Consider the following 25200-nt stretch of genomic DNA (forward strand, 5'->3'; position numbering starts at 1 on the left):
TTACATTGTAGTCCCCTTCCAAAATGTTACCACAATAATAAACAATGAAAAAGATAAGTATGAAAAGAAGAGAAAAAAACATTTAAACAAGCCGTATCATCATTGCAAAAGCATGTGTAGATGTATCCGACAAAATGCTCCACTGTAATGCATTAATCTCACGAGAGCCACTGAAGGTGCTTGATGATGGTTGTGGATAGAGCAGAGGGCAGTCTTTAGTGAACTATCAACCTAACACACAGCACATGTGAAGAGGGCACAGACGGGCCTCAAAAGAAAAAGAGCCTTGAGACCTTGTCTGAAGAAGGAACGTGGACGCGAACAGTGGTGATGACGATTAGCTCAGCTTGCTGCCTATTGTGATGGGCGTGGCTACAGTGAACAGAGGAAGAGGAGTGGCGAATCCCAGTGTTGAGGCACAAAGAAGTAGTATCAGTATTGTGTGTGCGGGAGTGTGCGTGCATGGTTTAGCAAGCACAGTTCCGTTGGCTCTCAGAAGACGAGTCTTTTAGGCTCTGGTTCCTGTGGTTGGGCACTAAGGTAGCGTCTCCCTCCACGCTCTCATTCATCTTGTCACAGATGACATCCACTAGGCGCTCAAACACCTGCTTCACGTTGATGTTGTCCTTTGCACTGGCCTCGAAGAACTGGAAACCTAATGGCGAGGGATGGGAGAGTGTTGTTAACAGTGGCATTGATTATGATAGGCGTCCAATAATGTGTTTTTTTTTCATGATTTTGCAGTGAATTTAAATGACTTTGTCACCGGTAGGCGTACAATCCATTTGAACTGGGAGGGATGGCAGCGAATAAACAAATGCTCCCACTTCGAATGGATTGGACTATCGCCATCATTGGTAGCCAAGTGTGTACAAATGTGCTGCAAAGATTTAGAGAGGTTTCATGTACCAAGGTCTTCCCCAAGTCGTTGGCCATCTTCCGTAGGTATAAGCCTGTCATCCTCTAGATCACACTTGTTTCCGATTAGGATCACCTGGGCATTGTCCCATGAGTAAGTTTTAATCTGTGTCGCCCTGTCAAACAAACCAAAAATGAGGTACAATGAATAAGGAAACAAAAAGAACATTAAGATGGAGAAAACTCAAAATATGTTTAACACTTTGTAAGGTACTCATTAGGGCTGAACGATATTGGAAAAAATTGACATTGGGATTATTTGAACTCATTGTCTGCCTTTGACGGCACTACACGTCAAATCCAATTTGACTATAATTAACATTTTGTTTCCCCTCCCATACTTGTATATCAAATGTTAATATCGTGGCTTACATGATCCAAAATGTGATGTCTACGTTTGTGGACGCCAGGTCTTTATAGGGTTAAAAATTACCGAAATACTCAGTTGCCCAATAAAGGGAGAGAAAACAATTTCTCTCCCTTTTTTTTCTGTCAGCCAGAGAAATTACTACACAAACAAGTAAACTCTTTCTCATGGAATAATCTATTGAATAACTGGTTGCTATAGTTCCAAGGGTTTAGTTATTTTCAAATCATATGCAATGAAGAAAAATTAATCCATCCCAAATCCATTTATTGCCTAGGCCTACATTAAATATATGCATTATCAGAAAGTACCAGTCCTGAACCGCATTGAAGGACTCCTGGTTGGTAATGTCATACATAAGCAGGAAGCCCATGGCACCTCTGTAGTAGGCTGTGGTGATAGTCCTATACCGCTCTTGTCCTGCGGTGTCCTGCATTTAAACACATATACACAATCCATGTCAATGACAAGAAGTGTGGAATCGTTTTTTTTTTTTTTTTTTGGTCATTCACAAAACTTTTCTCTATGATATCAAATCTGTGTTTTTTTTTTTTTTTTTTTTTTTTTTTTAAAAACAACAACCTAACACATTATGCCAAGATATGTAGTGATGCAAAAGCATTTTGCAGGGTAATTGTCAACAGCATGACTTTGTCACCACAAGGGAGCACTATTGTCCATACTATGGTATTGCGAAACATCATCTCCTCTAAAGTACAACAGTACTGTATTCGGTGGTTCCCAGCAAGGGAGCCCCAACACATGCTTTCAGAGATCATCAGATGTTTACCAGAACACGATCCAATTTAACTTAAAGGAATAGATTGGATGTTTGTACGCGTGCTGCGTGATTGACCATACCTTTACACACAATGGCCATGCTTTTAAGTAGTGTCATTTTTGGTGTTTAAACCTGAATTTCCCCATTATCCAAGGTCTAAAAAATGTGAAAAATTACAATAGTTTGTGCAACTGTATTTCACATGAGGCTCATTTGTACTATGGGTTGTCAATTGCTTTAATTTGTCTGCAAAAGTATAATTTGTTAATAAAAATTATGTATTTTTTCCATCTAGCGCAACTCCATTAGATGAACAGAAAGTACTAAAAAATCTGTGTATCCATCCACCTGTTAACATTCAATCAACAGTAGAAGTCACATTAACTTAAGTGTATTTGTACTGTATAGCCCTTAATCACTAAAAAACACGAAAGGGATGTTTGCTTCCTGAATGCATTAAATGACTGTATGTAAATGAAATCAAACTTGAAACCTGATCTTCTATAAATTTATGACAGCCTTTATTTTCATACTGTAGTTTCATTAGTGGCACCTCCCAAAATACACAAAAATCTAACAGCATTAATTAAGTGTATTGGGATTTGATTTTTGTTGTTCTTTATACTCTTAGCTTAGCTTTACCAATATAACAAGACTGTACATGTGCACACATATATACAGTGCCTTGCAAAAGTATTCGGCCCCCTTGAATCTTGCAACCTTTCGCCACATTTCAGGCTTCAAACATAAAGATATGAAATTGAATTTTTTTTGTCAAGAATCAACAATAAGTGGGACACAATCGTGAAGTGGAACAAAATTTATTTGATAATTTAAACTTTTTTAACAAATAAAAAACTGAAAAGTGGGGCGTGCAATATTATTCGGCCCCCTTGCGTTAATACTTTGTAGCGCCACCTTTTGCTCCAATTACAGCTGCAAGTCGCTTGGGGTATGTTTCTATCAGTTTTGCACATCGAGAGACTGACATTCTTGCCCATTCTTCCTTGCAAAACAGCTCGAGCTCAGTGAGGTTGGATGGAGAGTGTTTGTGAACAGCAGTCTTCAGCTCTTTCCACAGATTCTCGATTGGATTCAGGTCTGGACTTTGACTTGGCCATTCTAACACCTGGATACGTTTATTTTTGAACCATTCCATTGTAGATTTGGCTTTGTGTTTTGGATCATTGTCCTGTTGGAAGATAAATCTCCGTCCCAGTCTCAGGTCTTGTGCAGATACCAACAGGTTTTCTTCCAGAATGTTCCTGTATTTGGCTGCATCCATCGTCCCGTCAATTTTAACCATCTTCCCTGTCCCTGCTGAAGAAAAGCAGGCCCAAACCATGATGCTGCCACCACCATATTTGACAGTGGGGATGGTGTGTTCAGGGTGGTGAGCTGTGTTGCTTTTACGCCAAGCATATTGTTTTGCATTGTGGCCAAAAAGTTCAATTTTGGTTTCATCTGACCAGAGCACCTTCTTCCACATGTTTGGTGTGTCTCCCAGGTGGCTTGTGGCAAACTTTAAACGAGACTTTTTATGGATATCTTTGAGAAATGGCTTTCTTCTTGCCACTCTTCCATAAAGGCCAGATTTGTGCAGTGTACGACTGATTGTTGTCCTATGGACAGACTCTCCCACCTCAGCTGTAGATCTCTGCAGTTCATCCAGAGTGATCATGGGCCTCTTGGCTACATCTCTGATCAGTTTTCTCCTTGTTTGAGAAGAAAGTTTGGAAGGACGGCCGGGTCTTGGTAGATTTGCAGTGGTCTGATGCTCCTTCCATTTCAATATGATGGCTTGCACAGTGCTCCTTGAGATGTTTAAAGCTTGGGAAATCTTTTTGTATCCAAATCCGGCTTTAAACTTCTCCACAACAGTATCTCGGACCTGCCTGGTGTGTTCCTTGGTTTTCATAATGCTCTCTGCACTTTAAACAGAACCCTGAAACAATCACAGAGCAGGTGCATTTATACGGAGACTTGATTACACACAGGTGGATTCTATTTATCATCATCGGTCATTTAGGACAACATTGGATCATTCAGAGATCCTCACTGAACTTCTGGAGTGAGTTCGCTGCACTGAAAGTAAAGGGGCCGAATAATATTGCACGCCCCACTTTTCAGTTTTTTATTTGTTAAAAAAGTTTAAAATATCCAATAAATGTTGTTCCACTTCACGATTGTGTCCCACTTGTTGTTGATTCTTGACAAAAAAATTCAATTTCATATCTTTATGTTTGAAGCCTGAAATGTGGCGAAAGGTTGCAAGATTCAAGGGGGCCGAATACTTTTGCAAGGCACTGTATATATATATATATATATATATATATATATATATATATATATATATATATATATATATATATATATATATATATATATATATGTATATATATATATATTAGGGCTGTCAAACGATTAAAATTTTTAATCGAGTTAATTACAGCTTAAAAATTAATTAATCGCAATTAATCGCAATTCAAACCATCTATAAAATATGCCATATTTTTCTGTAAATTAAATATATATTCTGTATAATAAATTGTTGGAATGGAAAGATAAGACACAAGATGGATATATACATTCAACATACGGTACAAAAGGACTGTAGTGGGCATTTCACTCTACAGTCATTTAAATCTGTCTATGCTGTCCTCACTCCGAAGCGTCTACTTTTTCCAAAGCTAGACAGCTAGTGAACGACGCCTTAATAATTAGACTTCTTCCTTTTTCATCTGATTTATTAATAAAATGGCCTCAAACCATTGTCCTCTTTAAAGCGTCGTAAAACTACAAAAAAAAAAAGTACACAAGCATTGCATTAGCAACAACGTTAGCTTAGCACGCTATACAGGTTCACTAAACATAAACAAAAAGCGTCTCATACAAAAAATATAACATTTCGCTTACTAACATAATATGTACATTCTTTACAACAACCATACTTAAGGACAAATCTTGTCCAAGGATCATATAAGCACAACATTATCAGCCCGAGACGTCGTGCAGCCATAATGAACTGGAAAGAAAACAATAAACCATGTCGCAAAGCGACCACAAGAGTTTGCTGTTTGACAGCACAAAAAGTCTTGCTGTAAAACTTACCAAAAGGCAGAATACTTTCTGAGCGGGACATGTGCGTTAATTGCGTCAAATATTTTAACGTGATTAATTTAAAAAATTAATTACCGCGCGTTAACGCGATAATTTTGACAGCCCTAACATATATATATATATATATATATAAATTAGATTTAGTCAGCACTTTGTGGTTTCTGTTTGCTTCTCTCAATAAGGAAAAGATCTTGTCTAAAACCTTTGGGCACAATGTTAAGAGATGTAATTGGTTTTGTGGCTGCACATCGGAAATAAAATTAAACGAGTGCGACCGAACTGGAGTTGGTTACCTGGTAACGTTATTCATTTGCATCAGGGCCATGTGTTTGTGTGCATTTGTCTGACGTTTCAACACAGTGTTGAGGAGAAGGTTGTCCAGGTAACCACAAGGGCAGTCAGGGTTATGAATGTTCAATTATAGTGAGGAGCGTAGGTCATCTAAAAACGATCGCTATCACGTTGCGAAAAGCCATCCCAATCAAAGTGCCACCATTATACTGTAGATTGATTTCCTAGCCCTGATGCTGCATACTATAATTCCCCATTACTGAACAGATTGTCATTCCTTTATTATTTCAAACCCGTCAACTTACCGTGGTATAGAGCAAATGTGCAGCAACAGTGTCTACAGTGCTGTTTTTTCCGAACAATACAAGTAAACAAAAGCTTTTCGCTAATACGTAATGTATGTTAAACAACTGATTAAAATGAGCCCGTGAGACTCTTGAGTGACGCCAGTGAAACCCTCATCATTAAACATTGTGCACCCACCGGAGATCACCCTAACACTACAACACACTATCAAGTACACCTGCATTACTTAATGCAGGTGCTTGTCAGATAATTATGTTTTGATAGAGCCTTTTAGAGATTATCCCTAAAGAGTTTTACTAGGGTTGGGTAATAAATTGATGTTATGAAATAAGTTAATATTTTTGGTAATTAGGGGGGAAAAAAACAACATGTATAAAGACTGATAACCCCATTGAGTCATGTAGGCACAATGTTAAAAGGAACCTCCGACTAAAAGACTTGTAAGCTCTAATAAGCCATAATTGTTCTCTTTTGCTAAAATATGTTATTAGAAACACATAAATATTGCCATTGATTTAAAATTTTATCATATTTAGTGCATGTTTTGACCTACGGAGGGCGCCATGTTTTAAGCGTGCAATAGATGATCGGGGTGATGACGTAGATTTTCATCGTCACTCGACCAACACCAAACAAGTTCCAGCATCATCACCTTTTCAAGAGTGAAGAATCTGCATAGGACAAGGTGTCAAGAGTCAAAAATCTGCATTGGACAAGATGATGATATTGGAACTTTTGTTTGGTGCTGTTCCAGGGAGACTTTAAATGGCACAAAATTACCGAATTGCCTGGCATTGACTGCCACTGACAGCCATAGACGTTCAATCCGTTTGAAGTGGGAGGGTGGCAGCGAATGAACGAATGTTCATTCGCTGCCATCCCTCCCTGTTGAAATGGATTGGACGTCTACTAGTGATAATTCCAATTCACACTAGAAGCTTGTTTTTCTCTTAATTAGTTGTTTGTAGAATATCCTACAATGTCCTGACCAATGTATCGATAATCGTTGTATGGCCGCCGCCATATCGTCAGATCATCGTTATCGTGAGCTTTGTATTGCAAATCGTATCGTATCGTGAGGTACCAAGAGATTCCCACTCCTACTGTTGAACACATTAGTCACACAGCATATTTAAACCACTCTTATTTGATATTACTACGTTTAAATATTTTCTTAAGGCATCTTTAGTATGTTCTGTCTGTATACATCTAAACAAAACAAGCTGAAAGCACACGGTAGTACTATGGGTGTCAAATTCGCCTCTAATAGCACGTTTCACCGGTGTAGCATATTTTGGCAGAACACCGTGTTTTTGCTACTCTCATCTCGTCTCATCCCGTCTTTCCTGTTCATTTAGCGTTTGCTGCTCGTTTTGTAAAATATCGACAGTGCTGTCATGCTCATTAATGTTCCTCTCGGGTTCAATTTGAAAGGGTTGAACGGATGACATGTTTATGTCGCTAGAGTCATACTCTGGAAGCCCGCCCTGCGACGTCAACAACAATGGCGACCTACTAGTTAAGCTAAGCTTAAATAAAAATATCAAGAGGGGTTTCAATATCAAATTATTTTAACTCATAATAACATTTATCTTTTAAGAGCTACAAGTCTTTCTATCCGTGGATCCCTTTAACATTTGATATACAAGTGGGAAACAACATGACAAAAAGTGATGTCCACACATGTCACGCTAGATCTTAATTATACTGGACTGTCTCAGAAAATTAGAATACACAATATTCTAATTTTTTGAGACAGTCCTGTGTATATATACAGGACTGTCTCAGGAAATTAGAATACACAATATTCTAATTTCCTGAGACAGTCCAGTATACTTGTATAATAGATGCTACTAATATTTTTTAACTTTAGTGTAGCTAACTCTTAACATAAAGTGCAGCTTTTTGAGGCCTGTAACCATATGAGCATTTTACGCTGTGTGTGAAAGGTGTGTGTTTGCGCAGAGATCAGAACACACATTTCCATGTCATAGAAAAGGGATGTAAATACGATGTGCACCTCATGTGTACATGTGCTTGCTCATGAATCCCCGGTGCAGGGGCCATGTGGTGCGTTATCAGTCCAGGCTGTTTCCATGATGCACAAAGGGGAGCATAGCAGCTGGCAGGGCGGGATCATCAACAAAATAACATGGCTTACAATGTCTTACAGATGGTGCTCAATGGGAGTTATCATAAATTTGATGATCAAGAGGTTGATAATTAACATAAAATGTGTAAGCTAACAAGAGAGGACTTCAATTTAGGCAGGTTCACGCCCTTTAAATACATGTCACACTGGTACTGCAGTATATATATTCATTATATCCTCAGCACAAGCTGATAGGGAACTTCCTCAGTTTCCTGAACTTGGAAAATACCAGGCAGTGTACAATCCGACAGACAAAACAGGACTGGGAAGACAAGTAAGCCCACATTCTGAAAAAGCCTCCTAATTGCAGTAACCTGGCAAAACATTTTGCAGTCATTTTTGAAGAATTTTCCCATACATGGTTTAACAAAAGCACATACAAGGAAGTGAGTGTGTGCTTTGGTGCAGGCCCAGTGGCTGGGTATCTTTGCAGTGGCTTACATATTATTAGTTTACGTGACTCATCTGTTTAATCAGTCTTATCAATGTAAATTAATATGATTGTGAAGAATGTATCACTTCTGACATTAACACCAAGACACAATTTATCAATACTAAGGTGTTAACAATGGAAGTTTCTTTTCAACAGGTGACATTAACATTTATAGGGCAAATGACTGTTTTTGGTAGTTTAAAAACATGTACAGTGGTACCTCTACATACGAATTTAATTCGTTCCAGGACCTTGTTTGTAAGTCGAAATGGTCGTATGTCGAGCAGGATTTTCCCATAGGAATACATTATAATTCCATTAATTCGTTCCAAAGCCTAAAAACATACACTAAATTCTTAATAAATACTGCTGGCACTGTTACAAATGGCAATTAAACATAGAAAAACAAATAAGTTATAAATAAATAATTCAGAATAATATAATAATAATAAGAAGAATTAATAATTATTCCTGTAAATAATGTAACGAATCGGATTCTAATATGGCGGACACTTTTTACTGTCCCTGAACGCACCGCGAAGCTGACGTCTCAGTGAGATAGGTCGGTGCGGTAGAGATAATACTTTCGTTTTCTTAAGAGCAGTCAACTGCTTAAGACAATGGGCGTTTTGTGTTGGATAAGTTCTTAAATAAATGATAAAAACGTGACGAAGCTGGCGATTTCCTTGGCAATGTTACCACAATAATAATTGTCACCTTAACTTATAAATAGTGGCGAACGGTGGTCGGAAGAGGACCATGGAGCTGTATTGTTGAGCCAGTTCAGGGACGCGCACCCCAAGCTCATATTTTTCTATAACTTGCATCTTCATTTCAAAGGTAAGCATCACTTTTTTCCTTGTTTCTCCAACTGTATCAACTTTTTTTGAAAACTGTGTTGATTTCTCACACAAGAAAATCCCCCGTGCGTTCGTTTGCAGTGCTGTCATGTCGTCGTATTTCGAGCAACTCGTCGGATGTAGAAACAAATGGCGGCTCAAATTTTACGTCGGATGTCGAAAAGATCGTGTGTCGAAGTGATCGTATGTAGAGGTACCACTGTATGTCATTATTATTGCATTATTATTAGATTACGACTACTGTATTATATGATTATTATATTTTTCATTTTATTGTATTAGGTTCATTCATTAATTAATAACATTTTAATTAAACCTATTAGAAGATATAATTCCTGGAGAAATTGCATGTTGTTTTATTTTTTTTTTTTACTTTTTACTCTGCTGGTCAGTGAATTAAAAGCTCAGCTGAGCTCTGTAAGTGCCCCCAAATTAACAGGACACTTCCTGGTGCATTTGCAGGTCACTTCCTGTAAATTTTTGTGCTTTTCCAGTTCACTTCTTGTTGTTGTTGGGTCATTTCCGGGTAACTTTAAGTATATTTTGGTCACTTCCTGGTGATTTTGGGACATTTTCGTGTCATTTTCTGTAGATTTGGAGGGATTTCTGGGTCAGTGTCTTTTGATTTTGAAAACTTCCTGTTGATTTTGGGGGCATTTCCATGAGAAATAAACCCTGACTATGTCCCCCCAATAACACTTGAACGTTATTGAAATTCATAGAATTTAAATGATTGCCCTATAAAAGGTTTTAAGCTGCTAAAATACACACTCTGGCAAACATGGGGGGTTGAAAAAAGTTGCTTATAAACTTGACATGACTCAGGTTTAGCTTAATACATTTGTATGTAGTAGTAGATAAGGGTGTGCCTTAAACCACAATAACTTGCGCAATTGTTTGAAGGTTAGTTTTAGAGGATGTTGTCTCTAAATGTTGAATGATTCAAAATACTGCTGTTGGTGTATAAAGCACTGAATGGGCCTAAATGCATGATTTGATGCAACGATATGGCTTATCCTAGACTTTTCAGAAGTCAAGTACTATTATAGTTTGATACAATCACTTTAGTTTAAATGCATTTAAACTTTAACTCCTAAAGTATTGATTCAATATTTGTTGGAACTTGGTCATTCGGATTCCTGCTCATATTTTGCTTTTGAATGTTGTCCTGATGCCTTAAAACTTTGTATGACGCACCTTGATTTTTTGTGTGTCTGAATTGTGCAATTGAAATTTAAAAAAAAAATAATAAGCTTCACCCAGATCTGCAGCTTGATCCTTTTGTCATTGCGGAAGACAGTCTTGACTTTGAAGTCAATGCCAACAGTGCTGACAAAGGCCGAGGTAAAGGAGTCATCAGCGTAACGAAACAGGAAAGAGGTTTTCCCCACACTGCTATTGCCAATGATCAGTAGCTTAAACATGTAGTCAAAGTTCTGGTCAGCAGCATCCTTCTGGGATGGCGGCTGTTGGAGCCGAGACTCATTTGATGCCATCTAGAGAGAGAGAAAAAAATAGTGTAGAGGATCACTTTTATGGTAGCGGTTCTCATGGTTGACATTGATCTGACTTGAGATAAATCCATTCTTAAAGGCTGAAAAAGTTTAAAAGTGCCACAAGGAAGTTTGGTGGACTCCCTATGTGGTTGTTTATATTGTCCTGTTTATTCAGAAAATACAACTGGGCAGAAGATGGTTTTAATTGGACACAGAAAAAAAACAAGGGTAACGGTGATCGAAAAACATAATCAATTACAGTATACTGTAGATGATACCCTGCTATATAGGCCTGTCGCGAAAACAAATTTTAGTAGGCGATATATTGTCACATAAATTATTGCCGATATGCAATATTATTATTGTCAATTGATCGAAACCCAATTCAACCACTAATGTAGAGACAACAGATCCTAATGAATCACCCAATCAACTGCAATAAAGTGCTAGTTTTAAATAAAACACAAACTATATCAGTAAATATTTAAAAAAAAAAAAAAAAAATACATACAATGCATAGCGAGTCATTTGAAATCTAGCTAAGTGCAGAATATGAAATACGTGAGAAACTCAACGCCATTTTTGTTTTCTGTGAATTAGAGCCAATCAAAAATGTTTCATTTCTCCAAAATGACTGTCATCTTGTGAGCATGTTAGCAAATTTGAAGCCAAATTATTTACTGCCAATCAGATTTTTCATAATAGGTGTCAGTTTAAAGCTAGTCTTAATGTAGAATCTGAAGTATGTGAGATTAACTCCAGAAATTCTTATTTACATGTTGACCATGATGTGCTTTTATTTTGAAATGTTCACCGGAAGTACGTTAGCTAAGCCGCTAATCATACGCTTTACACTCAGTTTAAAAAAAAAAAAAAGCCCTTGTCTTCTATTTTCGTCATGCATGTGTCAGTAATAGATGTTTTTCTTTTTTTTTTCATTTGCAAATGCTGTAAACCAGCAAGTTTTCATATTTGAAGTGCCATCTTTTAACCGCAAGACTGCCAATGTTTTACAGCAGGCTAAAGTGGTGAATGCATTGTCTTTTTTTTATTAGCCTCAATGTAGCAGCGCTAACATTTTACAATGTTTAATATATAATCTATATATAATAATTAATTTTACGTTGTGTTGATGACCAATAAACATCTGTGAAAGGAACTGGAGTCTCATTTGCAATCAACGTGCACTCAAGCCAAGTGCATGCAGCACACGCACATACAGATGTATGCACGCACGCAGACGGTGATAAAAATTACCGCCCTCATTTTTATTTACCGTGCCATTAATTTATTTATTGCATATCGTGACAGGCTTAGCTATATGTAGCTTTGCAAGGTCTCTTTAGCCTGCCCCTGTGCAGGGGAGTGAACAGTAGGAGTGCAACGGTTTGCGGTTCAAAGCTAATGGCAACACTTTTAACATGACTCCGGCACTAATTTTTAAATGTGTACGCCGTACATTACGTTCAAAATCTCTACGTTTTACGTGCATTACGTTTTGTTCGTTAATACGTTGGTTGAATGACGCGAGAAAAGTCAGAGACACGGAGAGGAAAGAGTGTTTGTTGTGACGCTGCAGCAAACGTGATGCTAGGCTAGGTGGCTCAAATATTTCCTCAATGTAGCCGACAGCCTACAACCTACGCCTAGATATCTCATGCATATAGAACTACATGCGAAATGACAGACTCGGTAGCGTTAGTAAACAGCCGCCATTTTAGAGCAGTACACTTCTCAGAAAGGCTCTGTTGTAGTGAACCTTCCTAGTGAACCTAAGTAATTTTTAATGTAAAATACGCCTAAATCAGCAAAATCTTGACTTGAGTCTATCTTGATGATGATGAAACAGTTTAACATTTTTCACATGTTGAAAGTAGACAGAAGGGAACTAATGCAAAAACGGGAGCAATTTTATCAACTTTAACGGTTGATTCAGAACATTAAATGACCTCCAAACATAGCAAACTTTACAATGATTTGGTTTTTTTTAAAAATGAAAAATAAAACGTGAAAGGTAACACCAGTTACTTTGCCAAGTAACTTTTTTACTACTGTGTATTTCAGTAATCAATCACTAAACTAGCCAAAGAGCTAAGAGGCATTTTAACAGTCAAAAATGTTTACATTTTAAGTGTTTATTTCATTTTCTTAGAAGCAAAATAAAGGCAGTTTAAAAAAAAAGAAATGCAAAAAGCAAACCGAAAGCAAACCGAAACCGTGATCCCAAAACCGAGGTTCAAACCGAACCGTGGGCTAACTGAACAGTTGCACCCCTACTGAACAGGGCACAACCCCGCTGTCTACCCCCCAGCACCATCCTACAATTATCCAACGTGTAGTTTTTAGCATGTAAAATAATTTCCTTGGCTGACCTTTTTTTTTTTTTTTTTAAAGTGCATTCTGGATTTGGCTTCAGTCCTATCATGCTGGTGCAGATTTGAGTGAAATTGAAATGGTAGTTGTGCTCTCAAATTACAGGAGGTTTATGCCATCTGTCCATCCGCAGGCCCTATTATGTGCGCAGTGTGAGGAAGAAACGTATCTGCACCGCTGCTTATCATAGCTTCCATCCCCCACACAAACATCGCTGATCAATCCATGTGGCTCAGCCCCACTTCCCTGATGAGACCTGTCTCCGTGGAGACTAGACCAGGACCCAACTGCCAGCAATACCCATTAGCGGCCCAACCAGAGTTGGTTGAGCTTTTAACTGGCTATAAGGAAACCTCTAGCACGAGAGTGATATCTATATCACACAGAAGTGAGATGTGAGAGCTGCCAAAACCATTTACCGTGTGTGCATGTGCTGGACTTACTTATTACAGTGGTCCATATGCTGACATGAACATGATAGATTGGTTTCACACTCCTATTATGTTGTCGGTCAAATTGACCTCTTTGTTGGAACATCTGCTTGGCTTAGTAAATGTAATCAAAATATATAGTTTAATGAAAATGGTCTACTTCAGGTATTTGCAAACGGATTTGATAGTATTTAACTTGTTTTAACTTCTGCTAAGTGTCAGGTTCTTTGTGCAAACACAAGCATAAGCAATTTCCTTTGGACAGGAACTAAAGCCAATATGTCAAAACATAGACATTTAAATGTACATACAGTATCTCCATCAGCTACTTTTTTCTCAAATCCATGAATTATTCTTTAAAAAAACATTTAAATCATCACATCTACTTTCTTACAGAGGCTACCATGTTCGTGACTTTTCACACCCATTATAGTGCGAAGTAGCAGGAATGTGACTTATATCAGTTATTTCCAGAGGTGTAAATCACCAATTTTACGACAATACAATAGTGAGTCTTTGGATACAATTTCAATATTTGCTGGTATTACAAAGTCTGCCATGATTCAATTTTGATTCAATTCATGGGTCTCCAACTGCTATTAAGAGAATATTATGAGCAATAAAAATACAAAGCAATTTTGATATTTTTGACCATTTGTCTGGTGAAACGTTTCAGATATTAGAAACCCAATGTTTTTTAACATCACGATCTTGATCAGTGTATTTCATTTTGATTCATTTGATTGTGTCACTGCTTTAATCAATCGATGTATCAATCTAGATCGACATATAGTTATACCCAGGGGTGAAAGTGAATTTCTTGCTGGAACTCCCCGACGTGAAGGTCGCCACGGACCCAGAAAGTTTATTTATTTATTTATTTATTCTTACTTTTTAATTTTTGTTTTCTTTTTTGTTGTGGGGGGATCAAACCTCTTATACTACTGAAATGCAAAGAAAACTGTTTTAGCACAGTTATTTCTATAACACATACAAAAACTGATTTTCATTTAAAATTGTATTTTTTCAATGATTAGAAAAATAAAAGTTAACATACAGAGCAATAACCCTAACCTCCATCTCCTAATTTTTATTTTCCCTCATTTCCTCACATTCTAAATGCCAAATCTCAATTTCAACTACTTAAGAACATAGGATGTAGATTAAAATTGAAGTTAATGTGTCCTGGAGGTGGGGCTCGAAGGCAAGCGTCTGGTGGCCGGGCCTGCCCCCATGGGGCCCGGCCGGGCACAGCCCGAAAAGGCAACATGGGTTCCCCTTCCCATGGGCTCACCACCTGTGGGAGGGGCCAAAGGGGTCGGGTGCGTAGAGAGTTGGGCGGCAGCCAAAGGCGGGGGCCTTGGCGGTCCAACCCCCAGCTGCAGAAGCTAACTCTTGGGACATGGAATGTCACCTCTCTGGCAGGGAAGGAGCCTGAGCTGGTGGGTGAGGCAGAGAAGTTCCGACTAGATATAGTCGGACTCTCCTCCACACACAGCTTGGGTTCTGGTACCAATCCTCTCGAGAGGGGTTGGACTCTCTTCCATTCTGGAGTTGCCCACGGTGAGAGGCGCCGAGCAGGTGTGGGCATACTTATTGCCCCCCGGCTTGGTGCCTGTACGTTGGGGTTTACCCCCGTGGACGAGAGGGTAGCCTCCCTCCGCCTTCGGGTGGGGGGACGGGTTCTGACTGTTGTTTGCGCTTATGCACCGAACAGCAGCTCTGAATACCCACCCTTTTTGGAGTCCTTGGAGGGTGTGCTGGAGAGCGCCCCCTCTGGGGACTCCCTCGTTCTACTGGGGGACTTCAACGCTCACGTGGGCAATGACAGTGAGACCTGGAGGGGCGTGATTGGGAGGAACGGCCCCCCCGATCAGAACCCGAGTGGTGCTCTGTTATTGGACTTCTGTGCTCGTCACGGTTTGTCCATAACGAACACCATGTTCAAACATAGGGGTGTCCACATGTGCACTTGGCACCAGGACACCCTAGGCCGCAGTTCAATGATCGACTTTGTAATCGTGTCATCGGACTTGCGGCCACATGTTTTGGACACTCGGGTGAAGAGAGGGGCGGAGCTGTCAACTGATCACCACCTGGTGGTGTGTTGGCTCCGATGGTGGGGGAAGTTGCTGGCCAGACCTGGCAGGCCCAAACGTATTGTGAGGGTCTGCTGGGAACGTTTGGCAGAATCCCCTGTCAGAAAGAGTTTCAACACCCACCTCCGGCAGAACTTCTCCCTTGTCCCGGGGGAGGTGAGGGACATTGAGTCCGAGTGGGCCATGTTCCGCACCTCCATTGTTGAGGCGGCCGATCGGAGCTGTGGCCGTAAGGTGGTTGGTGCCTGTCGTGGCGGCAATCCCCGAACCCGCTGGTGGACACCAGCGGTAAGGGATGCCGTCAAGCTGAAGAAGGAGGCCTATCAGGCCTTTTTGGCCTGTGGGACTCCGGAGGCAGCTGACAGGTACCGGCTGGCCAAGCGGATTGCGGCTTCGGCGGTCGCCGAGGCAAAAACTCGGACATGGGAGGAGTTTGGCGAGGCCATGGAAAACGACTTCCGGACAGCTTCGAGGAAATTCTGGTCCACCATCCGGCGTCTGAGGAGAGGAAAGCAGTGCACCATTAACACTGTGTATAGTGAAGATGGTGTACTGCTGACCTCGACTCGGGACGTCGTGAGTAGGTGGGGAGAATACTTCGAAGCCCTCCTCAATTCCACCGACACGCCTTCCTTTGAGGGAGCAGAGTCTGGGGACTCTGAGGAGGGCTCTTCGATCTCTGGGGTTGAAGTCACTGAGGCGGTTGGTAAGCTCCTCGGTGGCAGGGCCCCAGGGGTAGATGAGATCCGCCCGGAGTTCCTAAAGGCTCTGGATGTTGTGGGGCTGTCATGGCTGACACGCCTCTACAACATTGCGTGGACATCGGGGACAGTGCCTCTGGATTGGCAGACCGGGGTGGTGGTCCCCCTTTTTAAAAAGGGGGACCGGAGGGTGTGTTCCAATTATAGAGGGATCACACTCCTCAGCCTCCCCGGTAAAGTCTATTCAGGGGTGCTGGAGAGGAGGGTCCGTCGGGAAGTCGAATCTCGGATTCAGGAGGAGCAGTGTGGTTTTCGTCCCGGCCGTGGAACAGTGGACCAGCTCTACACCCTCGGCAGGGTCCTCGAGGGTGCATGGGAGTTCGCCCAACCAGTCCACATGTGTTTTGTGGATTTGGAGAAGGCGTTCGACCGTGTGCCTAGGGGAGTCCTGTGGAGGGTGCTCCGGGAGTACGGGGTACCGAGCCCCCTGGTAAGGGCTGTTCGGTCCCTGTACGACCGGTGTCAGAGTCTGGTTCGCATTGCCGGCAGTAAGTCGAATTCGTTCCCAGTGAGGATTGGACTCCGCCAAGGCTGCCCTTTGTCACCATTTCATAATTTTTATGGACAGAATTTCTAGGCGCAGCCGAAGCGTTGAGGATGTTCGGTTTGGTGGCCTCAGCATTGCATCTCTGCTTTTTGCAGATGATGTGGTGGTGTTGGCTTCATCAAGCCGTGATCTCCAACTCTCACTGGGGCGGTTCGCGGCCGAGTGTGAAGCGGTTGGGATGAAGATCAGCACCTCCAAATCCGAGACCATGGTCCTCAGCCGGAAAAGGGTGGAGTGCCCTCTCCGGGTCGGGGATGAGATCCTGCCCCAAGTGGAGGAGTTCAAGTATCTTGGGGTCTTGTTCACGAGTGAGGGTAGGAGGGAGCGGGAGATTGACAGGCAGATCGGTGCAGTGTCTGCAGTGATGCGGACTCTGCACCGGTCCGTTGTGGTGAAGAAGGAGCTGAGCCAAAAGGCGAAGCTCTCAATTTACCAGTTGATCTACGTTCCTACCCTCACCTATGGTCACGAGCTGTGGGTCGTGACCGAAAGAACAAGATCCCGGATACAAGCGGCCGAAATGAGTTTCCTCCGCAGGGTGTCCGGGCTCTCCCTTAGAGATAGGGTGAGAAGCTCGGTCATCCGGGAGGGGCTTGGTGTCGAGCCGCTACTCCTCCGCGTGGAGAGGAGCCAGTTGAGGTGGCTCGGGCATTTGGTTCGGATGCCTCCTGGACGCCTCCCTGGAGGGGTGTTCCGGGCATGTCCCACCGGTAGGAGGCCCCGGGGTCGACCCAGGACACGCTGGAGAGACTATGTCGCTCGACTGGCCTGGGAACGCCTTGGAATCCCGCCGGAGGAGCTGGCTGAAGTGGCTGGGGAGAGGGAAGTCTGGGCTTCCCTGCTAAAGCTGCTGCCCCCGCGACCCGACCCCGGACTAAGCGGAAGATAATGGATGGATGGATGGATGGATGGATGAAGTTAATGTAAACATTTACTTTTTTTTTTTTAAATAATCATAAAGATCTAGGTAACATACATTCAGAAAAATAAGTACAAATGACTTATATTATGCAGAGTGAAATGGAATAGATTTTGAAGATTGTGCAAACATTGACTTTTTTTTAAATCATAAGGAAATGAATAAGTAGCCTAACATAAATGAACAAATAAAAGTCCAAAGTGCACATTGAAAGCTAAGATGCTCTGAACCCCCCCTTTAGAGCAGATAAAACAAAATATGAAAGATAAGCCTCCTCAAGTCTTTCGTTGCTCTTAAAGATTTGATCCAATTATGTTGCATTGCCCTTTTCTGTCGCATCAATTCAACCTTTTTTTTTTTTGTTCTTCCAGAAAACATGCGCATTTGAACCAATCAGAGCTATCTCTGCTGATCACATGCCTAACATAAATGAACAAATAAAAGTCCAAAGTGCACATTGAAAGCTAAGATGCTCTGAACCCCCCCTTTAGAGCAGATAAAACAAAATATGAAAGATAAGCCTCCTCAAGTCTTTCGTTGCTCTTAAAGATTTGATCCAATTATGTTGCATTGCCCTTTTCTGTCGCATCAATTCAACCTTTTTTTTTTTTTTGTTCTTCCAGAAAACATGTGCATTTGAACCAATCAGAGCTATCTCTGCTGATCACATGTCAGTATGTCAGCTAATTGATTGGATAAATGAGTCCAGGCGTTTTGCTTTGCTGTGTGCATTCGCACATTGACGTGACTCATCATCGTCAGACTCAGATAACTGCAGCAGCTGGGGAAACCTCCATGCCGTCCGTGGAATAAAATAATTAATGAATATTAGTGGAAACGGATTACGCTTTACAAGCACTTTATTATGCTTGTTGTTAACACTTGTGTATGTAAATCTGATGTTGGTAGATTGTTTTCTTCTTGGAGATGAAATGCATGTGTGGCAGCTTAGCTTTTTTTTTTTTTTTTTTTACATAGCGTTTTGACAGTTGCTGTCGTATTTTCGTAATCAAAACACCGTGTACCGGAACAGCATTCCAGCCGTGAATCTTATACCGGAACTGCGTTCTGACCCTGAAGCTTATCTCCTAGTAGAGCCGGGTGGTATACCGAAAATGTACCCCAACCAAAATTCTTCACGATGACCGACATAATTTTGACCATGTCGGCCTGGTATGCTAACGCTAGCAGCTAACGCTACAAGCAAACGTGATGGAGTCGGGTTTAAGGGAGCTTCGCCAAACTTTCACCCGACATTAAGTAGACTGTTGGCGGCCTCCAGAAGAGCTTTCACCTGCTTTCCTTCCTGGTTCTCACGATTTCATGAGTGTGTGCTTTCATTGTTTTTCTACTGGTAGCCAGGCCACAGGCTAACGCTAGCGGCTAACAGCGGCTACAAATGAACGTGATGGACTCGGATAGCAGCTCTAACCTCGTCGAAACGGCTGAACTTAATGAGTGGATTGTGCACGGACTGTATCTAGCAATTGATACGTCACGTTATTTTGGATCTGTGTGTGTGTGATTTCTTTGATATCTTCTATGATGGTGAAGCATTCATCGTAAATTATAATCCAACAGTGACCATTTAATGGCCAGAGCTATTTTTCTGTATGTGCTTGCTTTATTTTGTGTCATTACTGCCATCATAAGATCTTCAATGTTTCATAGGCAAAAGAGCAATATAGCTTTAATGTGTGTGTGTCTGGGTGGGGGGTACATGTGTGCGTGCATGTATTAAAAAATTCTCTGGACAAAAAAACCTGAAACCTTGAAGTAAACACTTATGTTGAGTAATTATGTCACAGCAGCCATCAACAATAAATTGTCTGTTTGAAGTGTACTGTTCAAGCTGTAAGTCATTTGTGTTACAATGACATGTTTTACACAGTCGTATTGATCTACATAATGTTGTACATTGTTCAAGTCATACAAGCTGTTATTACTGTTCATACTTGAATTCTTATTGTTTGCAAGAAATTTTTATATACTTAATGTTTAGACTGCATGTACAATTGTTAAATATGTTAAATTGAAAGCTGGTAAATAAATCAACGAGAAACAGTTCATTTGTATTTCATGCATTGACTCAGATTTTCAAATTATATAACAGTCCGCTTGAGCGAATTTATCGTCATTTATCGTTATCTAGGTAAATCTGCTCAATTTACCGTGACACACACTTAAGGCCATACCTAGCCTTAACACCTAGTTTTAGCCTGATCAGTTTATTATCGAATCATAATAACAAATGATTACACCTAATCTTGTGGGAGGAATGTGCTGTCTTCAATCTCATCAATAAACAACTTTCCCCAAATACGTACCATGAATACAGAGCCTATAAATAGTCCCTTCAGAAAGAAACGCATTAAATTGAAGTTCCACTTTGTAATTTTTTGTAATCGCATACGACATTCCACAAAGCACATGATTTTTCAAGTCTCCGAAGGGCCATAGCATTGATTCACCAACTTTAAAACTAACATTTCCGCATGTTTCCAACAGTTCATCCTAAACTCGAGGTATATACTCAGTCACATGTCGTTTATGTTTACTTTGAACACCTGACATTGCCTGCAGACTAATTCATTACTAGTAACATTTTTTTCCTGATAATCATCAAATTAAAACTTCAATAGTGTTATTCTTGGACTATAAGACCAAGGTCATAGGTTTGATCTCAACATTGGTAGGGACAATATAACAGCATTATCTGCATGTACACTTTTTGCTGGCGACGGGACATTATTAAGACCAAACAGTTTACTGAACGTGGGTCAGGGCTACATCTCTAACGAACATGAACCTAATTAATTGATAGGCTAAATAATCAATCCAAAATAAATCTGTCTTGACTTATCCTAACTTTCATTTGTATTGGTTCAAGTGATACAACATTCGGTTTAAACCTTTGTCTATGCCTTTGTTTTAAAAAACTACTAAAAAAACATTTTGAAGTGCAAGTCCGTCTATTTAAACAAAAATACAAAAAAAAAAAAAAAAAAACAGGACGCAATCCAAAAATGGGTCCACTTCTGCGGGCCACTGGAGCACCCCTAGACTCAAACTACAGTATTGAAATAGAAAAGTGATATGGGGAAAAAAACAATTAAAAAAAATCTGAGATATCCAAGGAGTAATCTACATTAGAGGCATACTAGACTACCCACAGACTCGAACTAAAGTTCTGTACTCTCATGAAATTCTGATACGTGATTTCATTCCACAGATTTTTTTTTTTCATGTCAGTTCATGTTCATCTCCATGTAAGTCCCCTTGAAGCAGATTCATTCTTGAATAGCTCCCTATTTTTTGTTAATAAAGGGACTTGCACTCTAAAACCATCGCGTTGCATTACCTTAATTCACATTATGCAGACAATGATCCAAGTGAGGGACAGCTAGCTTGACTTCATTGTTCCTTGTGGAGGCTGGCCTGATCGCAGTAGTTTTGCAGGTTAGCCAGTTCAAACAGTTTGATGTTATGCTAACTCTGATGCAGGTCGGACTTTCAGTACCAAAATTAGTGGTGTTTCCTCCACCTCCACAACATTGACATCTTTTTACATTACTTACAGTGGCTGCTGCTGGCCAAAAAAAAACATCTAAAATCCCTCTTCTTCGAAGGGGGCAGAGGAGGTGGCATGTTGTCGACATGAATCTGTCGGGGCTGTGTGAGTTTGCGTGTATGTCTGTGTGGTATGTGTTCAAGTCATCAGCCAGTCAAACACACGTTTGAGGGGGAAAAAATGGACCGGCACGTTCAACAAGTGAAAAGGGATAAATAAGTCTGAACATAATGAAAATAATTCACTTAATAATTATAGGGTCTATTTTATCCTTACAACATTTGGGAAGACAATCTAAATTATTTATTGAAGGAAATAGTACCTTTTCTTGAAGGCACCGTCTAACTGTTCGCATTATTACTATCACGGAATAGTATCGTTTCTCGTATTTACTGTTTGACTGTTTGTATTGCTCTAACACACCCAATATAAAATAAATAGCACTTATACTATAGTTTAAGGAAAAAAAGCAGAATATAGGGCATAAGAGATACTTGACGCCTTCATATCAAGGAAGCCCAACGTGTGCATCATGCAACTGACAGCAAGATTGAATCTGACAAGCCCACCTCTGCACCACCAACTCTCGCAGTCAGTTCTCCCCGACAGTCCAGAATAAATGGCGGGACGCCCTGTCCTAACACAAGGAACACCGGAGAACGCCCGATCTCCAACTGATAACACGACTGATAAGACTCCAAGAGCCCCTTTGACGCTGAGGTGGCAAAATCCACAAACCTTGTTGCCCTGACAACAGTAACTCCCGAATCGTCCAGTCCAATCCACAAACAGACAATAATCCTAAACAACGCCCAAACACACCCTTCTTCTGCCCACAGCCCGCCCCGCGAGAGCCTTCAAAAAGACAATGTTTAACTAATCGTTGGCATTTTTCTCGGGAACCTTTTGTTGACTTGTGATATGGTGACCCTGAATCCTCGCCTGGGTCCGTCTGTGCTGTATGGTTGATGTCGAATAAATTGTCAACTTGTGTTTCAAAGCCTTTTTCCAGCTTTCAAAATTGAGTCAGTACAATGGGTTAAGATTAAGGTGAAGGCGCGGAGTTTGGCCTTTAGGCCGGGTTATCGGGGTCTTGTTAATAAAAACAAAAATACTCTTTTTTTCAAATTTAATAATTTATAACTTTGTTAGTCTGGTTGTCGTTGGATCTGCGCCAGCGTGGGGTCTGCGGTTCGGCTGGCGTGAGTCCGGCAATCTGGCTAAAAGGTCAGATTCCTTCACTATATACCTGAACTCATTATATAATGCAAAAACGGTTGCTTAAAAGTTGGTGTGTTGGGGACAATATGAGCATTCTGAAGTTTATAGTTCAGTGTGGCTTAAAAGTGGATGTCTTTTGATGTAGGGGCCAGAAGTGGTCCCGGGCGTAGATCAACTCACTTGCTCTTTATGGTGCTGAAGATTTGGATTGTCTCCAGCAAAACATAACAGGAGCCATTGCAATAAAAAGAGTGTGAGGGTTGTGGTGCGTCTCAGGCGACTCATTTGTTTGCAGAGACAGGAGAAGTGCCATGCCATTCACCCCCAGGAAATGTCTACCTAATATTATTGATTATGTGGCAGTTGTCACATCTGTTCACATTACGACAAGAAAACACGGAGGAGCCGTAAAGGTTTTGTTTTCAAAGCCAAGATGCTATCTTTTGTTAGCGAAAATCAGGCGAAACTCACTTAAACGTTGGTAAAAGTGAACAAATGGGAGAGGGGAAACCAGTTCAGGAAAATAATAGAAGGAAGCCAGGAAACAACGTACCTTCATACGGAAGTAAAACAAACTCGGCGTTTTCCTATTTTCCACCCACCGTTGAGGAGCGAGATGCCGGGGTGTGGTGGCAAAGTAACCTGGGTAAGAGCTCGACAATACGCGGTAGTCTGCTTCCGCTCCTGGATCCCAGTTGTGGTACAGTAGCTCCCTCCTTGTTGGGTTGGGTGGAAAGTTAAGCAACCGCCAGGCAGGCAGGCACCTGAGGCTGTGTGTGCGTGTGCGTGCTAAGCTCGGCAGGCTTGTTGAACCACCGTGCGTGTGCGCGTGAGCGCGCGAGATCCACATGCACATGATCCAAAATAGACAGCAGGCTACAATACTGTCCAACCTCCGCCAAGGGGTGTCTAGAACTACTACAAACGACTTCATCATTTGTATATTTCAAGTAAGTATAACACTTTATAGGTCACTCATTGGCTGCCATTGACAACGCTAGACGTTCAATCCATTTTACATGGGAAAGGCAAATGAAAGAATCCCAGTCAAAATGCATTGGTCATCTACCTAACACAGCCAGTCCTCCCGGCTTTTAATGAATTGGACATATATCGGTGTCAATGGCAGGTACACAACGAGTTATAAACTATTAAATTTTTTTTTTTTTTTAAAAAGTGTGTATTTGTGTTTTTATTATTTTTATTTTATGAACATTTTAATTTAAAATGTTATTTATTCATTTAAAAATATATAAATTATAAATACACACAAGTAATACACTGTGCACATTATATGGCGGAAAACACAGACAAGGCTGAAAAGGCAGTTTATGCTCTTGCACCCCTCTTTAAAATAAACTGCTGTATTTTAAACCAAAGGAAAAGTTGTGTTTGATACGACAATATGTCTATATGCTGCCATAGCAGATTTATGGTGCATTAAACCCCTTAACTATTTTTAAGTTGTCCGTTTTACCCTGGAAACCCCCATTTACATGCGTTGCACAACCACTTTTGTTTCATCCTAGCCACAAAAAGAAGGTAAGTAATCATATTTATTATTCAAAATGGCAGTCATTTTAGCTTAGAATCATCAATTGATGTCTAATATTTAGTTTAAAAAAAAAAAAAGACAAAATTATTCACTCTCATATTTTAAACTTTCAAAACAAATTACATCACAATGAAAAAATTAGCGTCTGTAAATACATCACGGATATCTACCTCATAACTATGGCTTAATTGTATTTTTTTTTTGTTACTGTCACATTTTCCCCAATATTTTACATAATAATCGATCCAAACAAAGAAAAATTGGAATCTCGACCACTCCTTGATGTTTGCGATTTCTGCATCGCGACCCTTGTTATATTACCATGTTTCACCCATAATATCCCCCAAAAATCCGGCTGTGGCCATTCACAGCTATGTCTTGACACTCGGTGATACATGGAGTTTTTGGATCGAAAAGAGGTAAGTACGCAATAATATCTCGTTAAAATCATGGCGTCTTTAATTATGCTGTCGCGTGCTCTCACCCCGAGTTAGGGTTTTGCTGTTTAAAAAAAAAAGTTTTTTCTCTAAATGCGCTACTGTTCAAAAATTTTCTTCCCCCAGAAAATTGAGATTTTAAGCTTTCCAATGATGTATCACACATTCAGGACAATTTTGAAATTTGTCCAAATTGGGGGTCTCAGAGTGGAACTTAAAGTCACCTGAGTGTTATCCGTCATACGTAAATTTATCAGAGCTCACATCTGTATACTCATCCATAATTTACATCAAACCTCCAAATAAAAGACTAGGTTTAAATTTGTCATTTAGTAACCTCAGGTCTGTTCAACAACCGGTGGAACCTTGAACCATTTGAAATGACCCATATTCTTGCGATATAGTCATCCAAGTCACAATTACCGGTAACTAATTGACGGTGATAGTCCAATAATAGTGCCATCAATGGCAGCCAATGAGATAACAAAGGGACAAAGTAATGTATATTCAAAAAGAAATATACATCACACAATGTTTTTTATTTTTTTGAAAGCACGTGTGA

At 40.5% G+C, this 25200-nt stretch overlaps 1 protein-coding gene across 2 annotated transcripts; it reads right to left on the minus strand.

Moving 5' to 3' along the window:
* Positions 1 to 96: 96 nt before the first annotated feature.
* Positions 97 to 23453, minus strand: rab3db (RAB3D, member RAS oncogene family, b). 2 transcript variants are annotated; one of them, XM_057817459.1, is made up of 5 exons: positions 23249 to 23453; positions 10488 to 10724; positions 1597 to 1715; positions 910 to 1034; positions 97 to 655 (listed from the first exon to the last, which is right to left on the minus strand). In XM_057817459.1, the coding sequence occupies exons 2-5, from the start codon at positions 10722 to 10724 to the stop codon at positions 468 to 470; spliced, it is 669 nt and encodes a 222-aa protein (XP_057673442.1). In that variant the 5' UTR covers positions 23249 to 23453; the 3' UTR covers positions 97 to 467. The 2 variants fall into 2 exon arrangements, with proteins under 2 accessions (XP_057673442.1, XP_057673441.1); XM_057817458.1 differs by having other exon boundaries at positions 23200 to 23451.
* Positions 23454 to 25200: the final 1747 nt, after the last annotated feature.

This window comes from Corythoichthys intestinalis, chromosome 16, assembly GCF_030265065.1.
Source record: "Corythoichthys intestinalis isolate RoL2023-P3 chromosome 16, ASM3026506v1, whole genome shotgun sequence".
Classification (NCBI taxonomy): Eukaryota; Metazoa; Chordata; class Actinopteri; order Syngnathiformes; family Syngnathidae; genus Corythoichthys; species Corythoichthys intestinalis.